Source organism: Sparus aurata, chromosome 21 (assembly GCF_900880675.1).
Source record: "Sparus aurata chromosome 21, fSpaAur1.1, whole genome shotgun sequence".
Lineage (NCBI taxonomy): Eukaryota > Metazoa > Chordata > Actinopteri > Spariformes > Sparidae > Sparus > Sparus aurata.
The window spans coordinates 20,509,540-20,533,767 of NC_044207.1; the positions used below are offsets into that span (position 1 = coordinate 20,509,540).

The window sequence follows — 24,228 nt, forward strand, 5'->3', positions numbered from 1 at the left end:
GCTGTCAAACATAGAGACTCCTAATAGACTGCATTGCCACATACAGTATGAGAAAGAGAGGGAGAGACGTAGAGGAAGATGGAGATGAAACGAAGAGGGGATGAGGAAGACATGAGGACAGAGAGAAAAAGAGATTCCCTCGGCTTTCCGGAGTACATAAATTATCTGGCTGCTGCATTTTTTAAATGCAAAGAGGATACTGTAAGTGCAATGCCACATCATTTTAGCAATTACTGTATTCTGAGGCACGCAATAATCACTAAAATAACTGTTGTTTTATGTGAGAAATGTTCAAAATAAAGCTGTTTAAGGCATAGGCATTTACAGCCAAATGAGCTGAGAGGAATCCATTATAGCTCATAATGATACAGTGAAAACAGCTTAAGATTTTTAAGGTAGATCATACAATTCACAATCCAGATATTAAGCATGTGCTTGTGTCAAATAATATGGGGTTGTTATGTTTGTTTGAATGACAAAGCGAGAAATTAACATTTTCTCCGATCAGAATAGTCACAGCTGTGTATTGTTTTGTCGGGCAGTGTGAATCAGAAGCAACGGCAAAGGTTTACTAATCCACGGATGCAGAGGCAGAGACAGGAAGGTATGAACTGTGCTGCAGAATAGAGACACTTTGAGATAAGCACAGTTACAGAAAATGCAAACTAGATGAGTCACCACTCCTCCTCGCAAGTATCAGAACAACACATTTCAGGTAAGGTCATTACAATTACAGATAACAATATAGTGCCAGAACTCTGTGCTTTGCTAACTATGTGATTGTGTTTCACTATCTCTTGCAGGTTTGCAGTTCCTTCAGTGCCCTCCCCATAACCCTTCCAGCTCACTTAGTGGGAGCTTTGGTCCTCATTTATTGTGCTATTGTTGAAACAACTGCAAATCTAAAGATTGGCATGGTGGTGATACGGACACTGTCTGATTCATGGCGCTTTTTCAGTATTAGCAGGAGTGCAAGCTGAGGGAGCACATTCACTACACCTACATTGAATTTCTGGCTGTGCTGTGCAATAACACAATGACCACTTTTGATTGCCCTCCATTAAAATCCACAGGTGGTTTGTAGGCTCCCTATCAAACCCATTAATAAATGAGAGCCATTGTTATTTTGAATTACACCAAACTCTGAACTCTGTCACATTTGAATATCCATGACAACAGTCATTTTAACACTTTTGAAGGGCATGGCGGTAAATACACACTTAGCATTTAAGTGTCCACATTCCAAAAGCCCAGCACCTTAAAACAAAACGAGCAAACACACACAGGGGTGGTGACTTTACATTCTGAAAATGTGTTTCTGGTAAGAATCATGTCCCCTGTGAAACCATTATTTTATATCCTCCAGTTCCACAGCCATAATGAGTCTCAGGGGAGTGCATATTAATAACAAGCATGTAGCTTAAAACAAAAAGAAACACAGGAAAGGCTAATAAATTGGAACTTGTTATAGTAGTCAAACTCTGGATCAATAACACAAGACAACCTGCAATATTCTGTGTTGTTATTATGGATGGGACAAAATATCGATAAGGCAATATATCATATTGCTTCCTCTTGTGACATGATTATCCATACACTGGTGCCAAACAGCGATATTTTCATTTAAATATGCAGGCACTTTAAACAGATTCCCCTGCCAATGTGAATTCCCAGAGTCATAACTTCATTATTTGTAGTGCTGCATCTTCTGTAAACTTAACTTAACACAGATTGAAAATAATTTAGTGAACCACAGTTGCATCTTTCTATGAAATATTTGAACTCCAAAAATGTTCTGCTTACTGACAGCCTTGTGCCGGTTTATGGCTGTTTTACACTGGAATGATGACACAAATGGACAAGGTGGAGTCAGTGTGTGTGGCACTAAGCTACGACTCAAATTCTGTGAAACTGACGCCACAGCATCTATCTATAAATGCACGGAATCTCTGTGTGTGTGTGTGTGTGTGTGTGTGTGTGTGTGTGTGTGTGTGTGTGTGTGTATGTGTCTGTTAGTCAAATATCTCTGCAGATAAGGATCACACTGACCCGAGACTTTCAACATGGCTGCTGCGTGGTTCAGTGGTGTGCATCTAAGCATTTGTTTGGACTGCAATGATACCGTGAATAAATTATTTCATAAATGCTTTACAAATTCCGCCGAGCATAGTCCACCAGAGCCACCACAGTCACGTGCGCACCAGAGCCAATCACTGCACACCGTGGCCATGTGCGCACCAGAGCCAATCACTGCAGAGGTCAAGCCCATGACATACCTGAAGAAACAAGCGGATTTATACCTGCAGCGGCGCGAGCTGGACTGGGATTTTGCCGGCGGTTCGGTCTGTTCTGTTCTGTTCTGTTCTGTGCATCTAAACTGACTGCTGTGGATTAATGAGATTAAACGAGTCCGGACCGAGTCTGTTCGGGTCTGAGGAGATCCGGAGACGCGCGGACAACAAAGTGGAATCGGAATCTGTGGATGTTCGCGTGTAGCTAGCCGCTAGCTACACGGCCCACCTCCCGAGGCGACGGACCGGACGCATCGGCATGTCCAAAACCGGACCTAGGGTAAATAATGTCCGCCACGCTTTTTCGCGAACATTGCCGTCATGTTTGCTTTGTGTCTGGTGCAGGAAGAAATGGTAAAAATGGGCTTTTGTCACGAAAGTGTCCAAGCAGCAAGTTTGGTTGTTGAGGAACAGGAAGTTGTGGGAGGGACCTAGGCGGATGATTGACATGCAACGACGGTCGGTGTGTAGACAGCGATATTGAGAGTTGAGAGATTTGTGACATTTAGCGAGTTTGGAGTGTGTAGTTAGTGTGTTATGTAGTGTTCGGTGTACTGTGTTTAGTGTGTAGTGGAGTTGGTTTTTTGTTTAATGAGTCAGAATGAGGAGAAGCTGAATGTGGAGCAGGCAGTGCAGCTCTTCATTCAGCCGGAAGGAGCTCAGTCAGACCTGAGCATTACCTGCATTTAAATGTAAACAGTACATTTTTTTAATTTATGCACAAATTTAGCAAACAACAATTTATATATGCATTATAAGTAAAAAAAAAAAATGGTTTGTTAAACATATTTGTGGTTTTCACAGTAAAAAAAATCTAACTTTTTCTACTCGGATTTTATGTTTTTTTTGTGATTTTAGGTCCATTGTGTTAATACAGTATGTCAAAATGAAAAAAGAACTGTACAGTCACACATGTGAGGTTGTGCTGAAAATAATGACACCAAGTAAATAGCTTTTAAGGTGAAATATAAGGGCAAAATCAAAAATAGTCAAAAACAGCCAATTATACCCTGGAATATCGGATGTCACAACAAACCTAAATATCCCTGACGTCCCACCTTCAAACACAGCCTCATTTGGCCATCAATGAAAAAGCTGTTTAACCTCCCACTTTTTTATAGGAATACACTTTTCTTACGGGCACTGCACTAGTAGTAGAAAAAAAACACATTATTCCTGCACGAGTATTTTGTATTTTTGAGTTAGACAGATAATGTGATGTATTGATTAGGGCAGAATCGCTGTATCATGATACTATCGTTATCATGAGCAACATATTGTGAATTATATCGTATCGAGAGTTACTCTGTGATTCCCACCCTTAGTTATTATACAACTTGTTGTCAGAAAAAGAAGCGTAAGTCACTACAAAGGGCTTTCACTCAAAAAAAAATCAATAATGATTTTTGTGAACGCAACCTAGAAAGCCTCAGGCTTGCTTTACACTTCAAGACCTGTGCAGAGAAAAGCCTTTGATTAAGGTTGTGTGTACAATGAAGAGGCGCAAAATAAAAATCTACTAAGCAGTTAATTGCATGCTCCAAATTACATGGAAATATAAACAAAAGGAGATGTTGTCCTCTCTGATATTAGCTGCCATGGTCCAGATGTTTATTTTCAATTAAAGATCTGGCCAAAGAGGACATGCAATGGAAAAAAGCTAATTGTTGTCTCTTTTTCCATAAGTTAAATGAGTGAATTAAATATCATATAAAACAAATCACAAAATGAATAAGTGATACTTCAAAATTGAGCTACTGAAACATATTTTTCAGTGTAATTACCATTTAAGATGACCTTTCTGATGTTTTCTCCAAAAATATTCTACGGAAAAAAAAAATATCATTGTGCTGCCCATGCTCACATATGGATTCTCTTGAGTGAAGAGTGCCACCTTCAGTATGTTGTAATGTTCACTGATTCAATATATTGATCAGCGGGGTAATGAGATGTCATTCTGCTGTCAGCAACATGGTCAAATGTTGGTGATCCACTGCACTCTGCATAAAGAGGTTCTTCAGAACAAATACAAAGGGCACAGGAATACAGGATATAGGGCTGAAGTTGCCATTACACCTCATGTGAACCACAGGAAGAGTGCCGGCGCACTCTAAGAGCTGGTTAGATGAGTCGGGTAATTGTGCTGAACGTAGAGTAATGCAATCTGTGATAACAGCAAAGGAGCATGCCTCACAGACGACTGCCATGGCAACAGTCTGGCCCAAGGTAGCAAGGGGCTAGATTTTATTTCAGTTCACACAAAATGAGAAAACAGATTCATCATGAAATAATACATCAAGCTTTGATCTGTATTAGCATCTAACGATCAAAGTCTTAAGGTTTAACACAGGGAGATAATCATTTGTGTTTTATCATAAAATGTGATGTGTTAAAGATTTATGCTTCGTCCCTGTGAATAGATTGGTACAGGACTTCTGATCACACTTTAGTCACTGCAGTGCCTGGGAAATATGGAATTAATTGTTTTTGTTCCTTATCAGTCTGTAGCGAGCATGAAAATCCTTACATAATCAATAACAATAACCCGTGAATTCATGAGGGCTGGGTTGGCATGGAAGATAGATGTTTACATTGCAAAAGCAAGAGCGAAATAAAACACAATTAACTTAATTAATTGGTCGAATTCCAGACATTCAGTAGTTTCATGCAATGCAGCAGATATGATGGTCTATTTGATGGTCTGAAAAATCAGCGCATAATAAGAACCTAGCTGGACCCAGTATGGTGAGACAAGAATAATTATGATCCAATGAGTTTTCAAAGGGCTGACACTGGTCTCCCTTGTCAGTGCATTGACTTTCCCTTTGGCTACATCCTTTGAAATCTCAGCATTACCAGGATGGAGAGAGAGAGAGGAAGAAAAAAAAAGTAGGCTTGATGACGTGTTAAATTATGAGATAATACATTTTATAAAGATGCTGCTGAAAGCTGGAAGGGTATTTCAGTTTACATGCTTTCAAGATCTTTTAAGAGCTGAAACAATTATTCGATTTTGTGTTTCATGGTAGATCAAAATCTAGGTCCTTTTTGATACTTTTTTATTCAAAATAGTTTGGTTTTACAATTTATTAGGGCTACTAGCTACATGTTACTTTTAGGCTTGCCATGGTAGTCAAAGTTAGCGGTGTTACACATTGTTTGGGCATCACATTATTAGCCTACTTCATTATAAAAGTGAAGTCATATTTTGCCAGTTGGATGCTTTTAATGTGAAGCTGTAGCAGTAGGAAATGTTCGGTTTACATTAGCAGCAAAACCATACAGCCCTCTGAGGATAGCGATCGTCTTTTCTTATAAAGAAAAGACATAACGGCAGGTTGTCACAGGCTTATTAGTAGGTGGGAACATTTTTTCACCACAGCAACCCTTGTCACTCCTAAACCACGGCGGCTCTTTAGTGTCAGACAGAACGGCTGATGAAAAAGATACAAACAACTGGTGGAATCCAATAATGAAATGTCAAATATCACACACATATAAAGCTGCAGTTGTTGTGTTGCTTGAAAAGAGCAAACACTTTCCCTGGATAAATGAGGTTAAAATAAATAAATACAGCCAAACATTCAAACAAAAATTTAAATGTCAGCTCAGATGGTTACACACAGATTCAGCTGGGGAACACTGGAGCGGTCTGTTACTCTCATAGCAGAATGTGTGACCTTCTGCCTGGCCATTGACCGCAGGCTATCACATCATCTAAAAGCCTTGTATCTGTAACTGCAGCATGTTCTGCTACGGCTGTAACAGTGTATAGAAATAAACTTTTTGCAAAGCCCATTGGTGATGGAGTCTCTATTCTTGGCCACGGCACTGTAAGATTGGATTTTCACAAGTACTGAAGTGTTTGAGGGGCCATTGACCTACTATGTATTACTCAACATATTTCAGCTGACACTGTGAAAGGCAGCAGCGATGATGGTATATAATATGCAACACACAAGCTATCAGAAAAAAATAAAAGCTTATAATACTGCAATCCATGTGTGAAGTAAAGGGATCTGCTGGATTTAGCATTAAGCACAAATTAAAGGATTTTGAAACATAATTGTATTGGCCATGGTTGTTAAAGAACAAATCATGACAGAGCACATTATGTACCGGGAGCAAACTGGGTTTAATGAAGAAAAAAAAAAAGAAGCCAGTGTTTAAGCTCAGAGGCACACATCAATCTCTCTCAGAATAATTTCATTAAAGAACAGTAATTCAAGACTGCAAGCTATCTCATATCAAAGCAATGCACAGCAGACAAACAACTTGGAACTGTTTCAGTATTAGAGTAAAATATACCCAGGAAAGTTAAGAAATTCTGTTTCTGTTATTCCTGTGTATATATTATTCATACAAGGCTTGGAAAGATTTTGTTTCGTATAAACAAACTGTAGAAATGCTACTCTCAGTCATAAACAGAGCTTGTACAACACACAGAGACATATTGACAATTAGGCCTCCATATAAGGTAATCCAGTCGTGGTGAAGATAAACAAACCACCACAACCCATTAATGTAGATGAGGCCCTATTTGTGATGGTGCGACGTAGGTCACAATCAAGGTAATGACAGGTGAAATGATTTCCAGCGCGGTTCAGTCTGTGTGATTAGTGGTTCGATAAACTGAAATGTAAGGAACTAAAAGGAGTCGCCTGTTTTTGAGCTCTGGGCAAAATTTGGTTGGAATTAATAAACATTCTGAACATGTCAGAGGCAGAATCGATTTACTCACAGACATATTCATTTGTGCTTCCTCATTGTGTTGCTGTACTTTAATGGAAAAAGCACTCATGCAAATAGAAGGTGCAAAATGTTCATTGTGCCCAAGCAAGACCAAAAAATATAGAAGTGCCTGCAAAAGCAACATCATCCTTAACCTATCTGCTGTTCTCTTATGGCAAGTCATGATCAAAAAAATAAACTACATTAACCTTTGCTTACAGTATAAATGACTTTCAAAAATAACAATGCATGGTTCTGCAAATAATTCTTATATCACTTAAGCTAAGGTCACAGTGATCACAAATCCATTACAATAACCAAGTCTCATGAGAATTGAGAGATTCATGTGCTCTCTTCTATTTGCAAATAAAAGGGAGGCAATGGACCAACGCATATCTTCTAGTTTCAATCAGCAGTTCTGGTGAGTGACCTTCCTCAAGTGGACCACTGATACCTGAGAGAGAAATCTGACTTAATTATAGATTATTATTTGAAATGCTCGCTTGATGTTTGCGAGACTCATTATGCTCGCTTTAATGATAAGGGACCCTGGCTACTTTTTAAATGAAAACTCGGGCTGAGGGTTTGGTTGAAATTATACAGTCCATAAACACCAGAAATAAACACCAGAAATAAATATATATATATATATATATATATATATATATATATATATATATATATATATATATATATATATATATATATATATACACATTTTATTTGTATAAATGATTTATATAAACATACATTAACCTCATTTGTCTATACAATATCTTAAGCCCCCTCTATCTCTCTATTCCTAGGTCCATGATTAGGATAATGTAAATGGCTGTTGTGCAAATGATTTATGTATCATAATCACTATTTTTGTGTTTGTTTACTGTGCTGTTTCTGGTGCTTTCGTGGAATTAATTGTTTCCTTTTTGACATTTGGCTGATTAATAGAGGAAGAGCTATTAATACACAGTTTTATCATACAGATTTTTATCTGGTAATTGTGTAAATAGAACTCAATTTAAAAAACTGACAAGTACAAATTCTCTTTTTTCATTCTTACCAATCCTTTTTTAAAAAAAAACATGTTTATATAGCATTTCAACTGTCTCAACATAAACTCTGCATGAGTTTGACTCCTTATGAATATTTATTTTCGTAAATGTCATCACGTATCAATAGTGAGACTGCTGCCATTGCACTAATTTAAAACTGCTGTGATAATAAGCACAATATCAACTTTACCTATACCGCCCACGTCTATTCCTGACCAGGGTCTGAATCAATCCAGGAAAACTAACACCTGTCATAGCAACAACAGAGCACAGAGAAATGCAGAAGCCAGGGCTGTAATTATTTGTATTCTTTTGTACTGATGATCATACGATAATAAGCTTGATTTCTTGCGATCGCAGTAATCTCTGCATAACTAACTCATAACCACACACACGACAATTCCTGTCAGGGATTGCTTTTGGTCTCTATAAACTGACTTTTGATTACTACGATATCAGTTCCTGTTGTAATATATAAGGGATATTACAGCAGACCTGTCGTTTGGTTGCAACAGCAGTAGGCTGTAATAACTAATGTTGATCTGCTGATGTCAAGTGTCAGTGGTGACGTGGGGCAATCTCATACAGAGATTAGACTCATTCAGAACACCCTGACTGGAATGCGGAGAGTATCCTGTTTAGATAGGGGGAAATGTCTAAACTGCAGTCAAGTTGGATGTTTTCAGGCTTCCTGAGATGACACTGAAAGTCAGTAAAATATTTGTCATACTGCAGAAATGTTACTGCTGATATCGGGTATCTTAAATATAAAGATAAGTCTGTATGGATTTATCCATAGAACTGCTTTTCAGTCTTCAGTAATTGTTGATCAAAGAATGTCAATCTGCTGTGTTGTGTCTCTATTTAATAAACATTACTCAAATTAATTATGCTGGTACATCATGCTACGCAAAACTTCTAACCTCTTCATAGACAGCTTATTTGGTCATGATCACAAGATAAATATTCAGTGATTATGCTTCATTTCTGTTTAATTACTAGCCTGCTATGCAATAGTTTATACCCTTCCATAAAGCTAGTGGGTTACGAGAAATTAGCAGCTTATGGTTTGACTTTTTGTTTATCCCAAAGAAAGTGCTTCTGCCCAGGGCAGTACACTGCCTGGATGGAGGCACTGCCTTAAAGACTGAAGTCAGGGGACAAGAGTCTCCTGTGAGCAGTTAACGCCATAAATTACATGAAAGATTATCACATGATTGGCTGCAGCCTCGCTCTGTGAGACGGACAATGATTTATTTATCTATTTTCAGGTAGGTACTCAGTAAATCCTTCTACCCAGAAGTGGATATACTCTGTATACTTGCGTACAGTAAATTTCAGGAGTTGCTGGCTGAACATAACTGCTCTCCGAAGTGGCTGCCTCAAATGTAATGACGTTTTTTTCCCCCCCACACTGCCCACCTTTTTCCTTTGCATCGTAAATTTATTTTTAGATCTGGTTTGATTCTTATGAATAAAGCGATGGCAGAGAAAAATAAGCCCATTCTTCTCTGTAACAACTCTTCTTCCTCTCAGGCATCCTGTTGTTTACTGCACACTGAGATATTCTCTCCCTCTCTGTCTTTGTCATGCCCTACTCTAAGTAATGGAGACCCCAGAATCACAGGTAGGGTTGTAAACATTAGCAGGGGACAGGTGATCCACAATAAGTCAAAGGACTTGTAATCTAAAAGACCGAGGACTGCAGCGGTTTCAGCTTTAAAACGTGTCCTACAGTAAATGTGAATAAGGATCCACTATTTGTCAAAAGGACATATACTGATCCCTCTGAGACCACAGGTCCAAGTGAAGCCCAGTTGCGCTGTCTATATTTTCGCCACTGAAGTTAAGTATGTACTGTTGCTTTTAATGCTGTTAATTCAGAATATTTCACCATTAATGTTGACAAGTTCAATGTGTGTATATTTCTTTTAATTACTATTTTTTAGTATGTTGTATAATGAGCATGTTTAAAGAAGTACTTAGCGGTGACATCTGCCCTAAAAGGTAATAACTCCTGACACATTTGCTTGTGTGCATCCATATCACGTCACCTGCAGCACTTAGTGAGTCACTTTTTAGCCCAGTAAATGGTTTAAATCCCTTAAACCCCTGTCAGAGCATGGGCAAGGATGTATTTGACTTCAGAAATTCAGAAAATGGTCACAGATTTTTCATCAGAAAAACGGATCGCACCTTAGCCCCTGTTGTATATATTTCCATATTACTTACTTTCCAGATCTGTCCCTGCCCTCCTATTTTCCCGTCATCGCTCTGTTCCTGAGTACACAGAGTACTTCTGCTACTCTCTGCTAACTTTTCACAACTCATCACCTCTAGAGAAACTCATGAAACCATTACTCAGTGGTGTGGCTTGTTTTCTTCCTTCCTGACACTCTCCTATGTTGCATCCCTTCACCGTTTTCAGATATCAATTGCTTGTGCCGAGCAGCTGGCGGTACAGCACAGATACATTAATGTATTTTTGTTTTCCTAAAACTGATCAGCTTAATGATGCAAATTTAAAGATTACTTGTTCCTACCAGCTGAATTTTGAGGATAGCTTTATTCCATAAAGTCAGCCCACACACACTTAACAAAACCAAATGACTAGAGCGGATTCATCCAGTTGCTGCTGGAGGAGTTTGTGGATTTGGTGTTTAACTGCTGCAAATTCTATTTTATGGAAAGTAACTGTGCGGAGTGTTCTCACTGTACATCCCTGTATGTGTACACAAGGCTCCATGTGGCTGTGTCAGCTGCCATGTTCCTGACTGCAGGCATGCATCTGTGTGCTGTGTCTACCAATGTACACATGGTAAGAAGATAAGTAAACAAACGTTTGAGCATGTGAATCGATTAGACCGTGACTGATCCCGGATTTTGGCAGCAAATACCAATATTTGGGAAATCAAGAGTGCCAACAACAATACATAAACTGCGCTGTCAGCAGAGAGGAAAAGAACTGTGTAATGAAAAACTCTAAAGCTGCACTAATCAATATTTTCATAATGGATGAATTGGTAATATGTAATAATAAAGGAGTCAAACAATTAATCAACTTACAGAGAATTGTCACCCAAATTTAAGGCAGCTGTTGTGAAAATGCTCTGATTAACACGCTGTACGCATGACCAGTAATTTACAGACAGGGAGAGACAAATGTTGCATTTCAGACAACTCACAACTGGCCCTCTAGAAAAAAAGAAAAAAAAGTCAAAATTCCTACTTGAAAACCCTAATTTCCTGAGGGAGCAGTTGTCACAATAATGGCCGCACCCGTGGGGAGGGGGTAGAGTGTATTTGTAAAGATCAGTATTTGTATTAGGCTAGCGAATCAATTGTTTAAAAGTGTCATAAATAAATGTATAATAATTTTACTTTCTCTATTTCTCTTATATGTTCAAGGATGCATGTTGCATCTTAAGAGCCAAAAATGTTTATCAGGTGAGTGACAAATTTGGTGAGAACCAAAACAGAGCTAATAGGAGAGGTGATAAGATGACCAGGGTCAAGCATAAGATGGTCAGAAACTTGACTGAAATTGCAACGGTTTTTGCAAACACATTTGTCATAACAAATCTATCATAATGTCATTATTGTGTTTTCAGTTGGATCCTGAGCCCCCAAGTAAAACAAAACACGATTACTGCTGCTTTAATGGCGCCATTATACTGTACGTAGGTTCCAGGGTCCTGACACTGCTATACTCAAACAAAATGCAGCGGTTACTAATGTTATTAGTTATGAGTCAATACGTCCTCTGTGAGAAGGGAATACTGGCTGATATTCATAAATTAACATTTTATTTTCCAGGACCTCTAAATTCGAGACCAAGACATATTTTACAGGGTTTCCTACAGCTAATCATTACAGTTATTATTAACAGAATCTGCATCACCATCTGCTGAACTGTGATATTTTACTCTGCCAACTCAGCTGTGGTGCCACAGAGTGTTGTCAACAAAAGAACCTGCTCTGCAAACAATTGAATTATGACTTAAAGTGTGTTTTATGGCAGTATGTACTCCACTTTATGCAAATCAGCCAACATATGTTCCTCTGCTGACATACAGCATCTGTGATAAGACAATGTTATATCCTACAGAAAGATATCATCTGGCTCTTTCATCAATCGGATCAGACGGAAAAAATATCCTCCAAATGTTGAGGACCTCTGCTTCTAAACAAAAATATATGTGTGGATCCACAGGTCACTCTGTGTCAGTCAGCTTCGTCTGAACTGTAGCCATCTTTCATCCCCTTGGCACCTGCTGTCATCTGGATGATAAGATGAAAGGCAGCTCGGGTTCTTAAAGACTGAGCTTCAGCAAATTGTGATGATGAATACTGATTTTTAAACACTCTGTAAGAAATGGACAGAAATGTAGCCCAAAGGGACTTGTCATGACCCGTCAAGACTTAAGAATGGAGCGCTACATTCACACTATCAGAGTATGATAATCGACCTCTTGTTCACTAGCTGCAGTATATCATCAACTGGGGCTCGATTTACATACAGTCTTAGTCATAAGCTACTCATGTACTCTGTCAGAGCTACAGCAAGTCAATAAATACATATTGATAGAGGTCATTTTGTTGACAACAACATGGCATTCAAATTCAAAGTGCAGCTTTAAAATATGCATATGCTGTACTAACAAATCTAATCCCTAGTAAATTCATTTAAACTTTCTAGGAATGGATTACTGCTGATATGGTGACAAAATGTCAGAATTAAAGTCTGATTAATCCTACTACGAACCTTGAATAACACAAGAATGAGTTGATGTGTCAGGATTATTATAATAGGGCAATGGAAAGCAGCTTTTGTGAGATCTCAGGAGAAGATCTGAACTCTGATTCACTTCTGACTGGACCGTCTTTTTTCACACAACACCAAAGAGCCTGTGCTTAATGTGTTTCATCATTCTGAGGAGGAGGCTCACTGTGGAAGAAATTCAAGCAAAATAATTCAAAGGTTAAAGAATACTATCCCATCTACAGATCACAATATTCTAAAAGAGACTGCTAATGCTCTGGAAGAGGCTGCTTTAAGAAAAAATTCAAACAGCTTGCCCTAACCTAGGAACTAACTGAGCTAGAGAGCTAACTTTATGGATAACGTCATGCAGAATATTTTGAATGTCAAGTGACAAAATGTTCTTTAAAAAAGGATCATAAAGTCAATGAGAATATTTTAAATTTTTCATGACATTGGTAACATATGTGCAATGAAATCATAACGAGGGATTAAAGTGGTTAACAGCATTGGAATTACAAATTGCCGTTCTCCCCTTGCCCACCCATCCATAACAATGCAAAACATTTTGAATGCTTTGTTTCCCAACTGCATCATAACCCAGACTTAATGGAATTCTTCCATCATTTATTCAAGGTCAAAGCTCATCACTCCCACAGTCCTTTGCATTGTAAATCTTCCTCTCAACATGTCTGAGGGGGAAATTGAGTAATTGAAAATTTCCTGTGGTCGTCGTCTAGCTATCAGTATACTGCAAGTGAACAGAAATTCTGTGTTGAGAATGAAAACAGCATCAACACATATCATCAGACAAAGTCAACAAAACAAAACCTGATTTTGTCATTCCTGCTGAAGACTTCTAATGAACAGCAGCCGAGATTATTCCCCCCCCCCCCCCCCCCCCCCCAAAGCAGCAGGTTAGTGAATTGGTTACTCCATTAGTGAGCCGGCCTTGGTGTTCACAGTTAGCTGTGTGAGAATATTATTTGATACAGCACCAAAACACTCAGCTAGATGGTTTGGTGTGCAGGCACTCATCCAAGTCCTGACAAACACATTTCTGTCCACTGAGAGCATAATGTAGCATGGTGTGGTAATGCTTTAACCGTTATATACAGACAAGACACAACAGTGATGGATGGGTATCGAGAAGACTGTTTAAATGTGATGCAGCCAGTAATTCAGGTGAAAGTCAGGTAAGGGTTCACAGCTGGACAATCAAATGTGCCCAATCAAAACAAGTAAACATGCAGCAAAACCAAATTCATTAAACTGCCAAACTCGTTTGATAAGGCAAGCATTTTCAATCAAGAAATACAACGGCAATTAGTTTCCCTTGAATGATTTGTCTCTCAAGACACTCTTGAGTGCTGCCTGGAAACAAACATGTAAATGGCAACATTCCCAATTCAAAATATTCGAGACACAAATGGAAAAGACGTAAGATTGAAAAGCACTGTTTAATTAGTTCTATCTCCTCCTACAGCAGACAAGAGTTTTGAACAACTCTGAAGATTATAGACTCATTCACTTTTAAATTGACCATCTGTTGGGATTTCTTTCAGGGTTGATTAAAGATACGTGGTAGATTAGAATCGTATTTTTGCAGAGTGGATAGACTCAATTGAGAGATAAGTAAGTTAGGTGTTACTCCATCAATACTGCACTTTAAGGGATGGGATACAGGACTCAGACGCAGTGAGAATAATAAAATGTCTGAAAATAAGAGTGGGAACTCAAACAGTAACAATGATATTGCAGTGATGCCTATCCCTAGGCTGCATCTTTATTATTTTTTCCTTTTTGGTTGATGCACAGTATTCTTGTTTGAATAAAATAATGGGCGAACCAGACGAAACCAAGGAGAGCTACGTGCTTCTTTGGTCTGTATTTCACTCAAATGTAATGGGCTGATTGTAATAAAAGAGCCTGTATAAACCCAAACTTTTACTCATGCATTCAAAAGCAATGAGAACAGAGAACACAAGGAAAAAAAAATAATAATGTCATCATAATACACATGAATTTCAGACAAACTTAGGCGAAATACAAGCAAAACCAGTAATATAATCACATTTTCTTGGTTAACAGCTTTCATGATGCTGATTTTAGAACTAATTTAACCATTTAAAGCCAGGCTCAGGAACTACATCATTTAACGTTTTTGGGATATGTATCTTATCCGTAAATCAGAAAAAAAGATTTCAAGACTCCTTTACATTAAGGCTTACCTATCCTCTCTGTGTAGAAATATACAACCAATACTCAAGAGTGGAAATCATAACGCAGCTGCAGTACCTCGGTGTGTTAAGATCTTTATGAGGATATGTAGTCTGATGTCACCTAGATCTAGGTCACTGGTATAATCAACACACAAAAGTGGAGGGCCAAGTTAAGTTTACTGTGTCTCTTCCAAACTTCTTTCCATTTTCATATTCCATCATTAGATTTGCATGTTGTATCAGCTCTGTGCAATGTTTTGATGATTGAGAATTCACAGTTAACATAGCAAACCAAAAGTTACCGTTTAGTGAACTCCATTCAGACTGTGCGATGAATGAAGAGTCCTGCTTAATTGGGTACGTAGCCAAGTGAAGTGAAGAATGAATCAAAGTACATGAGTATGAGTGCCTGGTGCACCACCGCACCTTTTTCTGAATTATGTCTAAAATCATCTTTGTAGAAGTATTGGTCTTGTACAGACATTTTAAATGCACAACAAACATTACACTGCCTTTGGCACTGACTACTGAGAAATAACTTGTCTGAAATAACAGCACTTGTGTATGATCAGAATAAACAGAGATAGGAAAATAATGACAACAGACAGCACAGTGACCCCAACCTCATAACAGAGTAATAATTGTTTGGGAACAAAGTTTGAATAAAGTTATAAAAGCATCTGTCAGGTTTGCAAAAACAACCGCTTGTGCAAGCTTAACCCCTCTGTTTGACCTTAGTAAAACACCTCGTGGGAAAAAAAGTGTTAGATATGGAGATACACAACAACTAATAAAATAAAAATACTTCATCCTTGTCTTGGGAGCCAGGCTGTTGTCAGAGATCACTCTGCAAGTCAGTAATGGCAAAAAAAGGGAAATCTTTGCAGCATTTCACCTCCGAACCTTGCCCTTATCCCAATTTTATGCAGCATAGCACAGGCATCAGCTACGGTGCACAACGCAACACCTACAGCAATAACAGCTTTTGTAAGAACACTTTAGAAATAACAACCACAAGATTAACATTTGACGATATTAGAGTACCAAATGCATTAAAGCAAGGCATCTGTTTCAAATAAATTGCTCAAGCAACATTAAAACGCACTCGAAGCGACAGTCTGTCAGGTCTGGCAGCAAATAGAACAGCACTGTGAATAATAACAGCATGTTAAGATAAGAGATCAGGTAAGCATGAATACTCACTGTGCTGAAGTTCACCGGATAGCAATCCTCTCCTCGAAAGGTGCACTGCAGCAGCATGTCATTGATGTCATGACCTGTGCGGTTATAGAAATCAGTCATGTTGAACAGTTTGGGCTTGAAGTTCTGGAAGTTTGCCTTATCCTTTAGGGCAGCCAGAACTTCAGGCTCAGCCAAGTGTGGGTTGGCTATTTGGTAGTTATTATTGAGGAGGGCCAGGAGCTCTCCCACATGATAGAGGTCATTTCTGGTGATTTTGGAGAAGCGGAACTCGTTGAGGTTACAGAAGGTAACAGATGGGAACGTGAGGTTAGTCGCCGCCACCTCGTCCAGCTTGGTGACATGAGGGTACTCCAGGTAATACGACACTCGATCCATGCAGACCAACATCAATAAGCCTAGTGAACCGAGGAAGGAAAGAGTCCAGAGAAACCGACGGAATGTCATGTGCCCATAGGCAAATATGTGACTCATGCCATGTAGGGTGGATATGTTAGCAAAAGCTTGCAGGTTGGACGGCCTGATGCTTTCAATGCTTTCCTCTGAGCTCCCTTTCATGTTTGTAGAGTGATGTTCAACACCGTTTCCCAAGAACTTCAGGTTAAAGACTTTGCTTAGCAACAGCAATAGCAGAATCCAACCGGCAGTGTTGGTTTGGTACACTGTTTCTTTATTCCCTCAAGAAGTGGTAATGGTCTCACTAAGTAGCTACCTTAAAATGGTTGTCAGTCTCTGTGACAGCTGTCTTTTCATCACAATTTACCTTCCAGTGGTTGTCAGCTGTTCCTGTAGTCCCAGGCCCCCCCCCCCCTTTTTTCTTTCAGCCTGCTATTTTATTATCTCCAAAGCTGTCTCTCTCACTCCCTGCTCAGCTGTCCTTTGTAGCGGCACCAAACACAATGACAGCTCCAGAAACACCCACTTCTACCAAAACGCAATGCCTCCTGATTCCTGAGTGGTGTGAAAAGGGACAAGAATACAAGGGACAAGAAAAGAGAGAAAAACAGAGAAAATAGCAGACGTAAGGATAGAGGCGAGAAATGAGTGGTGAAGGGGGGGCTGCGATGAAAAGGGCTAGCGTTTGGAGAGGTGCTAAGCCTCAGCAGTCAATGGGACCCTTCCTCCTCTAATCGGAGAGAATGCCTCTACATCGCTGTGATAATGGGATGCAATGGTTTTGTGAATGGAGGTAATAAAGAGAGAAATGGCTCACTGGTCCCTCGCTGCCACCTTCCTTTTTGTCTCGGGTCTCTGTTTGCTCTTCTTTTTTCTTCCAGAGATGAAAATGAGGGGGTCAGAGACCTCCGACCAGCCCACCACTGTGCTTGACAACCGGCGTTCACAGCTTCCACGGGTTCCTTATTGCACAGATCCTCAGTTAATAGGGAAGACCACCTCTTGATGCTTTATGGCCAACCCCCTAACAGCATAACCACTAAAGCCGCTTCGAGACCTCCAGCTTTAGTCCTGTTAACATACAGATTTATATTCTGCCGTGTGGAGCCTTTTCACTCTCTTTTTCGCTGCCTCTCTCTCTCTCCCACCACTCCCCCATTTCTTGCTCTCTCTCTCTCTCTCTCTTTCTCTCTCTCTCTCTTACAGTCTCCCTCTCTCTCCCTCTCCCTCTTTAGTAGTCAGGATCCATCCCACTGCTGAATGGCTGCTTTGCCTGTGTGCCTGTGCTCACAGGGGAAGTCTCTCAATCTGGACGCTACCTTCACCGTGTTATTATTCTCTAAACTGCCCCAACAGCCTACGCCAACATGTCTGCTTGCATACAAGACAGCCACAGGTTGTATATTTATTGCATTGACATACGTAACGGAGTTCCAGAAATATCCACGTTTCTGTATTTTCATTCCAGTGCAAACAAGTAAAGCCAGCAAACACATGACATGGCTAAATGGTTTCTTTGTTATTTATTATATGAATAATTTATCATCTTATTCAAATATATATTGGCTTCTCTTGTGACAGAATGGAATATATATATATATATATACATATATATATACACACACACACACACACACACACACACACACACACACAACATATATTTTTTTTCTTTTTTTTCTCTTGCTGCTCAAAGCAATGGACTATTCCCAGCATTCTAAGCATTTCACAGTCTGGTTACAACAGTCCTTGGATATGGTTCATCATGGTGTGACTACATGCGAGTTTTAGGCTTCACCAGTAATGGAGTGGGTGATTTTATTGGGGTTAAAATGTCAGCACACCATGCTGAAAAAACCTTTTCATTTCTCCCCGGACCAAACAAGATTATCACTCATTGGCTACACACGGATGTCTCATTATCATAACAATAGGTGAACTGCCAAGGATATGACCACAGCCCTTGAGGATTAAATCAATATTCTGCCCTGGTAACCAAGCACAGACACCATAGCAACCATTTTGCCACAACACTATAGAGGTATGCAATTCAGATAAAAACTAACATTTCATCCGTTCACTTCGGAGGAATGCTGTGTCAAACATACGTTGTCACCATCGAGATGCAATTTTAAAAATGCTCACAGAAGAGAATGCAGTATGATAGACTATCACAATCTTTTCACCTGACAGGCAATGCTGAGACTTAGATTAGGTCAACCAGAACAATGTCTAAGGTATAGCAATTTCCAAACTACAAGACATAAGCCGTTTTCTGCTCCTTCCACCCAACAGAAGTACGAGCCAAAATCAAAAAAGAACTAGAGCCCTTTAAAAGGAGACGTTTTATGAAAAACTCACTTCAAAGGACATTTGAAGTGAGTGAATTAAGTCTATTTTTGATTGAAACGTCCCTAAACGAATGAAATGTCTTGTGTTTGCTAACAGTTTAACTTCAGAAGAACAGTACAGAGCTAAAAGCCGTGGCAAAGAAGACTGCAACTTCAGGATATTTTTACCGAGTGACCACAACGTTTCGACTTTTGTAAGCATCGAGCACAAGCCAGTACAAAGCTAAGAGCAAAGCAAGGGAGCTGCTCTATACTTGGCAGCAAGAATCAACACAAAAGTCTTCATCGTGTCCAATCAGACGTTGTCAAGACGCAGTTTTTTTACTTTATCTTTTATAGAGATTTGACGAAAAAATGTTCCTACAGCGACTGAAAATCTTCTGAATTGTGTGTATTTTACTCCCAGAATTCATACATGCTCAAGGTTGCGTGGATTTTACTACGGACTGCATTATCAACGCAGGCCAGTAACTTTACAAGGTCAAGAATTGATCGATACCAGTTGTCTGTGACCTGACTTCAAATTCGAAAGCTGTCAGTTCTGCTATGTTGCTTTTCTGTTTATTTTGTAAGTCAGCCTGTTGAATCAGGCATTAGCTTGTTGCTCAGCAAACATGGCTACTGCCAATCTGGTGCAATGTTGGACTACTGTTGTAATATTGAGGGTCAAGAAGAACTGTCTGATGAACCCTCATCTGTATATGCACTTGTGTTGCTGTGGTATGTACATTTACATGCCCTGAAGATAATAATAGATGTATATGTGAAAAAGGAATAACCAAACAGCATGAATGTATTTGCTTGACAACTTTCATTAGCGCCTAGCAGTCAGCTCACTAACACTATACAAAGACTGCCACAAAGCTGCAACATTACTGGCCTGCTCTGCAGTGAGGTAGAGGCTAATAGGATCATATTCCTTCTCTAACGTGCGGTGGTGAAGCTATTGGTTTAGAATAGGGGTGTGCCAAAATATCGATATTACGATATATCGCGATATTTCGTCTTGAGGTACATTATCGATACACTGGTGCCAAATATCGATATTTAAAAATGTAAAAAAAATAAAAAAATTAAAAATAATAATAATTTTTTTTGGCCCACCACCACCACCCCTTTTCGGAGGACAGCTTTATCTTTATTCAAACATAGGTATACAACCAAATAAAATAAAGAAAAAATGGTTTAAGTAGCTCTGAAACCCACACATATAGATATTTAATGATAGTTGTAGTCAGTGTGTGTGTTAAGAAGAGACACTGTGCAATACACTCTTTGTTTACTTGGCTGTCATTCATGTGAAATTGATTGACAATGTTTTGTAATTCCTGTGAAATGGATTCAGTGCAGTCAATAAATTCTGAATTTCTTCAGTGACACAGATATCGTGATGTATCGTGGATGAAATTCCTTGCAATATATCGATTATCGCAGAATCTCTGTATCGTGATATTATCGTTATCGTGGGCAAAATATTGTGATAGTATCGTATCGCGAGGTACCTGGTGATACCCAGCCCTAGTTTAGAAGCACTTCTTGTGGTGACATTCATGGTAAAAAAAATGCAGCTAACAGAAAAACCAGTGACGCTGACCACACACTGAGCAGCAATGGACAGTATGAGAAAACTAAAACAAAACTATTTACCTGAAAATTAGCATAAAATGTTTCCTTTAATAACTCATAACATCATGACACCTGAAATATATCAGATACTATTCCAAGTCAAGATGTCACTGACTTGATGATGATGATGCTTAAATTTACAAATTGTTGATGCCTGACTCAAGGCCAGCTTACCCACTCCTATAGCTGCACTCTGTATTCACAGTCATGACTGGTAATGATTAATGTGCTACAAACACTTAGCAGTGATGGATGATGCTGTGCCCATTTAACATATGAGGCCTTCACTGAGTTTTAATATGTCTTCATTCACAAACAGTGCCAAGAGAGTCAATTTTGGTGACAACTACTGACAAACTATAAAATCCTCCAGTATGGAGTCACATTTGAGATACTGCACAGAAATCCAGGAAGGATTTGGATGAATTGTTTTGATACTTTAGAAATACTACTCTACAATGAGAATAAAGTTTAACTCAATAAATCACTGAGCATGTAGGGAGTACTTGAAGATGTATACTGTTGTATTGTTTGTGGAAAATACAATGGGTGTCTACTAGGGCTGGGTATGACAAGGTACCTCGCGATACGATACTATCACAATATTTTGCCCACGATAACGATAATATCACGATACAGCGATTCTGCGATAATCGATATATTGCAAGGAATTTCATCCACGATACATCACGATATCTGTGTCACTGAAGAAATTCAGAATTTATTGACTGCACTGAATCCATTTCACAGGAATTACAAAACATTGTCAATCAATTTCACATGAATGACAGCCAAGTAAACAAAGAGTATATTGCAGTGTCTCTTCTTAACACTAGGGATGGGCATTTCAAGCAAAACTACTATTTGATAATCACAGGGAACTAATTGATTATTTTTCGAATAATCGCCCCCCGCCACCGCCGCAGCATAGACAGAAAGACGTTGTGAACTCTGGCTCAACAACTACCATCAAACTCCAAAAATCCTCACCTTCAACGAAACTCATGGGGAGCATATCTTTTGCAATCACCTTTGAAATGAGGGACGCTGTTTGCTCCGCGCGTCTGGCATCACATGTTCTTCGTCTAGTAGTGAGATAGCTGGCCATTGACTGTTGCTGTGATGACGACGGGCCTCCACTTTCTATCGGGTGCTTCGCTCTCATATGACTGTGCATGGTTGACGTAGACTTGTGATATGCAAGCTTTGCCTCGCAGAGATTACACTGCACCTCTGTTTCATTTGTTTGTTTTTTTAAAAAGTTCCACACGGAACTTTTTGATGGCTGCAACACTCTCTCCATGGCTCCGGCTTGTTTCTTCTTCTACGGTGGCATCTAACGTCAGCCCATCAGGCAGCGTATCAAATGCTATACTGCTCCCGTGCGGACGACGCCACTAAAACAAAGGAATATTTTTTTTCAGACATGATTTACTAATCGAATATTTATGATTTAACGACTATTCGAATAATCGAAAATCATTGCCCATCCCTACTTAACACACACACTGACTACAACTATCATTAAATATCTATATGTGTGGGTTTCAGAGCTACTTAAACCATTTTTTTTTTTTTTCATTTGGTTGTATACCTATGTTTGAATAAAGATAAAGCTGTCCTCCGAAGAGGGGTGGTGGTGGTGGGCCAAAAAAAAAAAAAAAAAAAAAATAGATTTTTTTTTTTTACATTTTTAAATATCGATATTTGGCACCAGTGTATCGATAACGTACCTCAAGACGAAATATCGCGATATATCGTAGTATCGATATTTTGGCACACCCCTAGTGTCTACAGGTATCAGGCACTTGAATGTCATGCTTTTTAATATGGTTTTTCTACCAAATGTAGCACATAGTTTTTGGACAAATCATATTTTTCCTATTCAGTAATTTATTGTAGGTATGAAGGGATATAGTATAAACAGTATGAGGTCCAGTGCAGAGGTAAGTTCTATGTTTATGGTTATTAGAGTGAGTTAGGTTAATCTACATTTTGCCAACAGTTAAGTGCAAACATAAAGTAAAAAGACAGTACATTTAGTGTTTTGGCTCGAAAGATTGATGAAATAAATTAGATATAATTCAGCAATTGAAACCACACAAATTCAAACTGAACACTATTTAATGACATTGAAGGCATTATATTCATATAATTGAATTTAAGACATTTTAAGACTTTTAACTGCAAGAACACACACTCAAACACACCAACAGCAGCAATAATGTCTACGGGACCATCTCCCAGTATTGGACTAGTTTATCAAAACAAGTCTATTTTACTTGCCTACTTTAGCATCTCTTCATTGGTTACCTGTAACATTAAAAATATTAACATTAATTTAAAGCACAATTGGGGTTTGCCCCTAATTATATGATGTAATTACTAAGCCCTTTATGAGCCTCAGCGCTGCCTGAGATCCTCTAGCATGAGACTCTTAATAATTCCTGGGTCAAAGCTAAAAACCAGAGGAGACCGAGCCAGGCAAACTCTGTTTCTTTTTTTAAAATCTCTTTTTAAAAACAATTTTTTACAGAATTGTTTTCTCCTGAATTGGTCATTCTTCTATTTCTAGTTGGTTTTAATGTGTTTTAGTTATACATGGCTTGTTTTAATTATTGAATGAACTGTAGTCTTGTTTATCTGTAATTACTCCTGTTTATGTCTTGTTCCACAGCCTGTGGAGTGTGGCTTATGTGCAGAGGGTTGACTGTAACATGACTGACTCGTCCCATCAGAACTGACCTCAGCATAGCAAACAGTGATGTGTTCACAGCTCCTGGTTTCACAGCAACTGAACAATGACTTAAAATCTGAATATGAAGTAGCTTGTGGTGAATAAACTGATCTGTCATCAGTGAAACAAACCTACAAACATTTATTCACATTTTAATAAATATTCAATATTAGAGTTCTGTGATTGTTGTCATCGTTGTTGCATAAATCTGCATATGACATTCAATTTCCATGTTCAGTAATAGAATGCAAAACAGTCTTCACGCTGATTTATTTGCATTCTCTGTACATTTGGATATTGTTGGCAGAGATTAGCAAACTTAAATTCCAAATTCATACTAGCAGGCATGCCTGTTGTTGCAGATTGCAGGATGAAAGTGGTGGACTTTTCAACAGTAATTGGCTTTCAAGTGGATGGTAGAATGCACAGCATAATGCAGTGAATATTAATGAGGAGGAGTAATATTTGAGGCACTGCTATGCAATGCTCTCTCTTTTTGGGGGGCCTTTGAATTTGACTCATCAATTGATGTTCTGAAAAATTCCTGGCATATAGATTAGTGGCTAGACTCTTTCCATATAACTGACACAGTGTCATAACTGCATATACAACTGGTCCAAATCTGTTTGTAAAAGGAACTTAACACTGTAGAGATGCAACATCATATAAAGGCTAGTAAACCCTAATGCAATTGAAACAATAGTGAAGAGCTTTTACTTTTTAAAATCACAATTCACAGCAATGTTTGATATATGTGTCTACCTTATACAGCACTAGATATAATTCAGCTCTCAATCATAATCTATGCTCTTCCTTGGCCCTCTTTATTTGATCATACTTTGTGCAAATGCTTTTAGGTA

General features: G+C 38.8%; 1 protein-coding gene across 2 annotated transcripts in view; it reads right to left on the reverse strand.

The window, feature by feature from the left end:
- The window catches only part of asic1c (acid-sensing (proton-gated) ion channel 1c), a 102,238-nt gene extending 84,316 nt beyond the window's left edge, over window positions 1–17,922 (reverse strand). The window contains exon 1 of one of the 2 annotated variants that reach the window (XM_030402885.1): window positions 16,262–17,922. In XM_030402885.1, the coding sequence (XP_030258745.1) occupies window positions 16,262–16,816 (555 nt within the window). In that variant the 5' untranslated portion in view covers window positions 16,817–17,922. The remainder of the gene's footprint in view (window positions 1–16,261) is intronic. The other variant, XM_030402884.1, reaches the window with a different exon arrangement.
- Window positions 17,923–24,228: the final 6,306 nt, after the last annotated feature.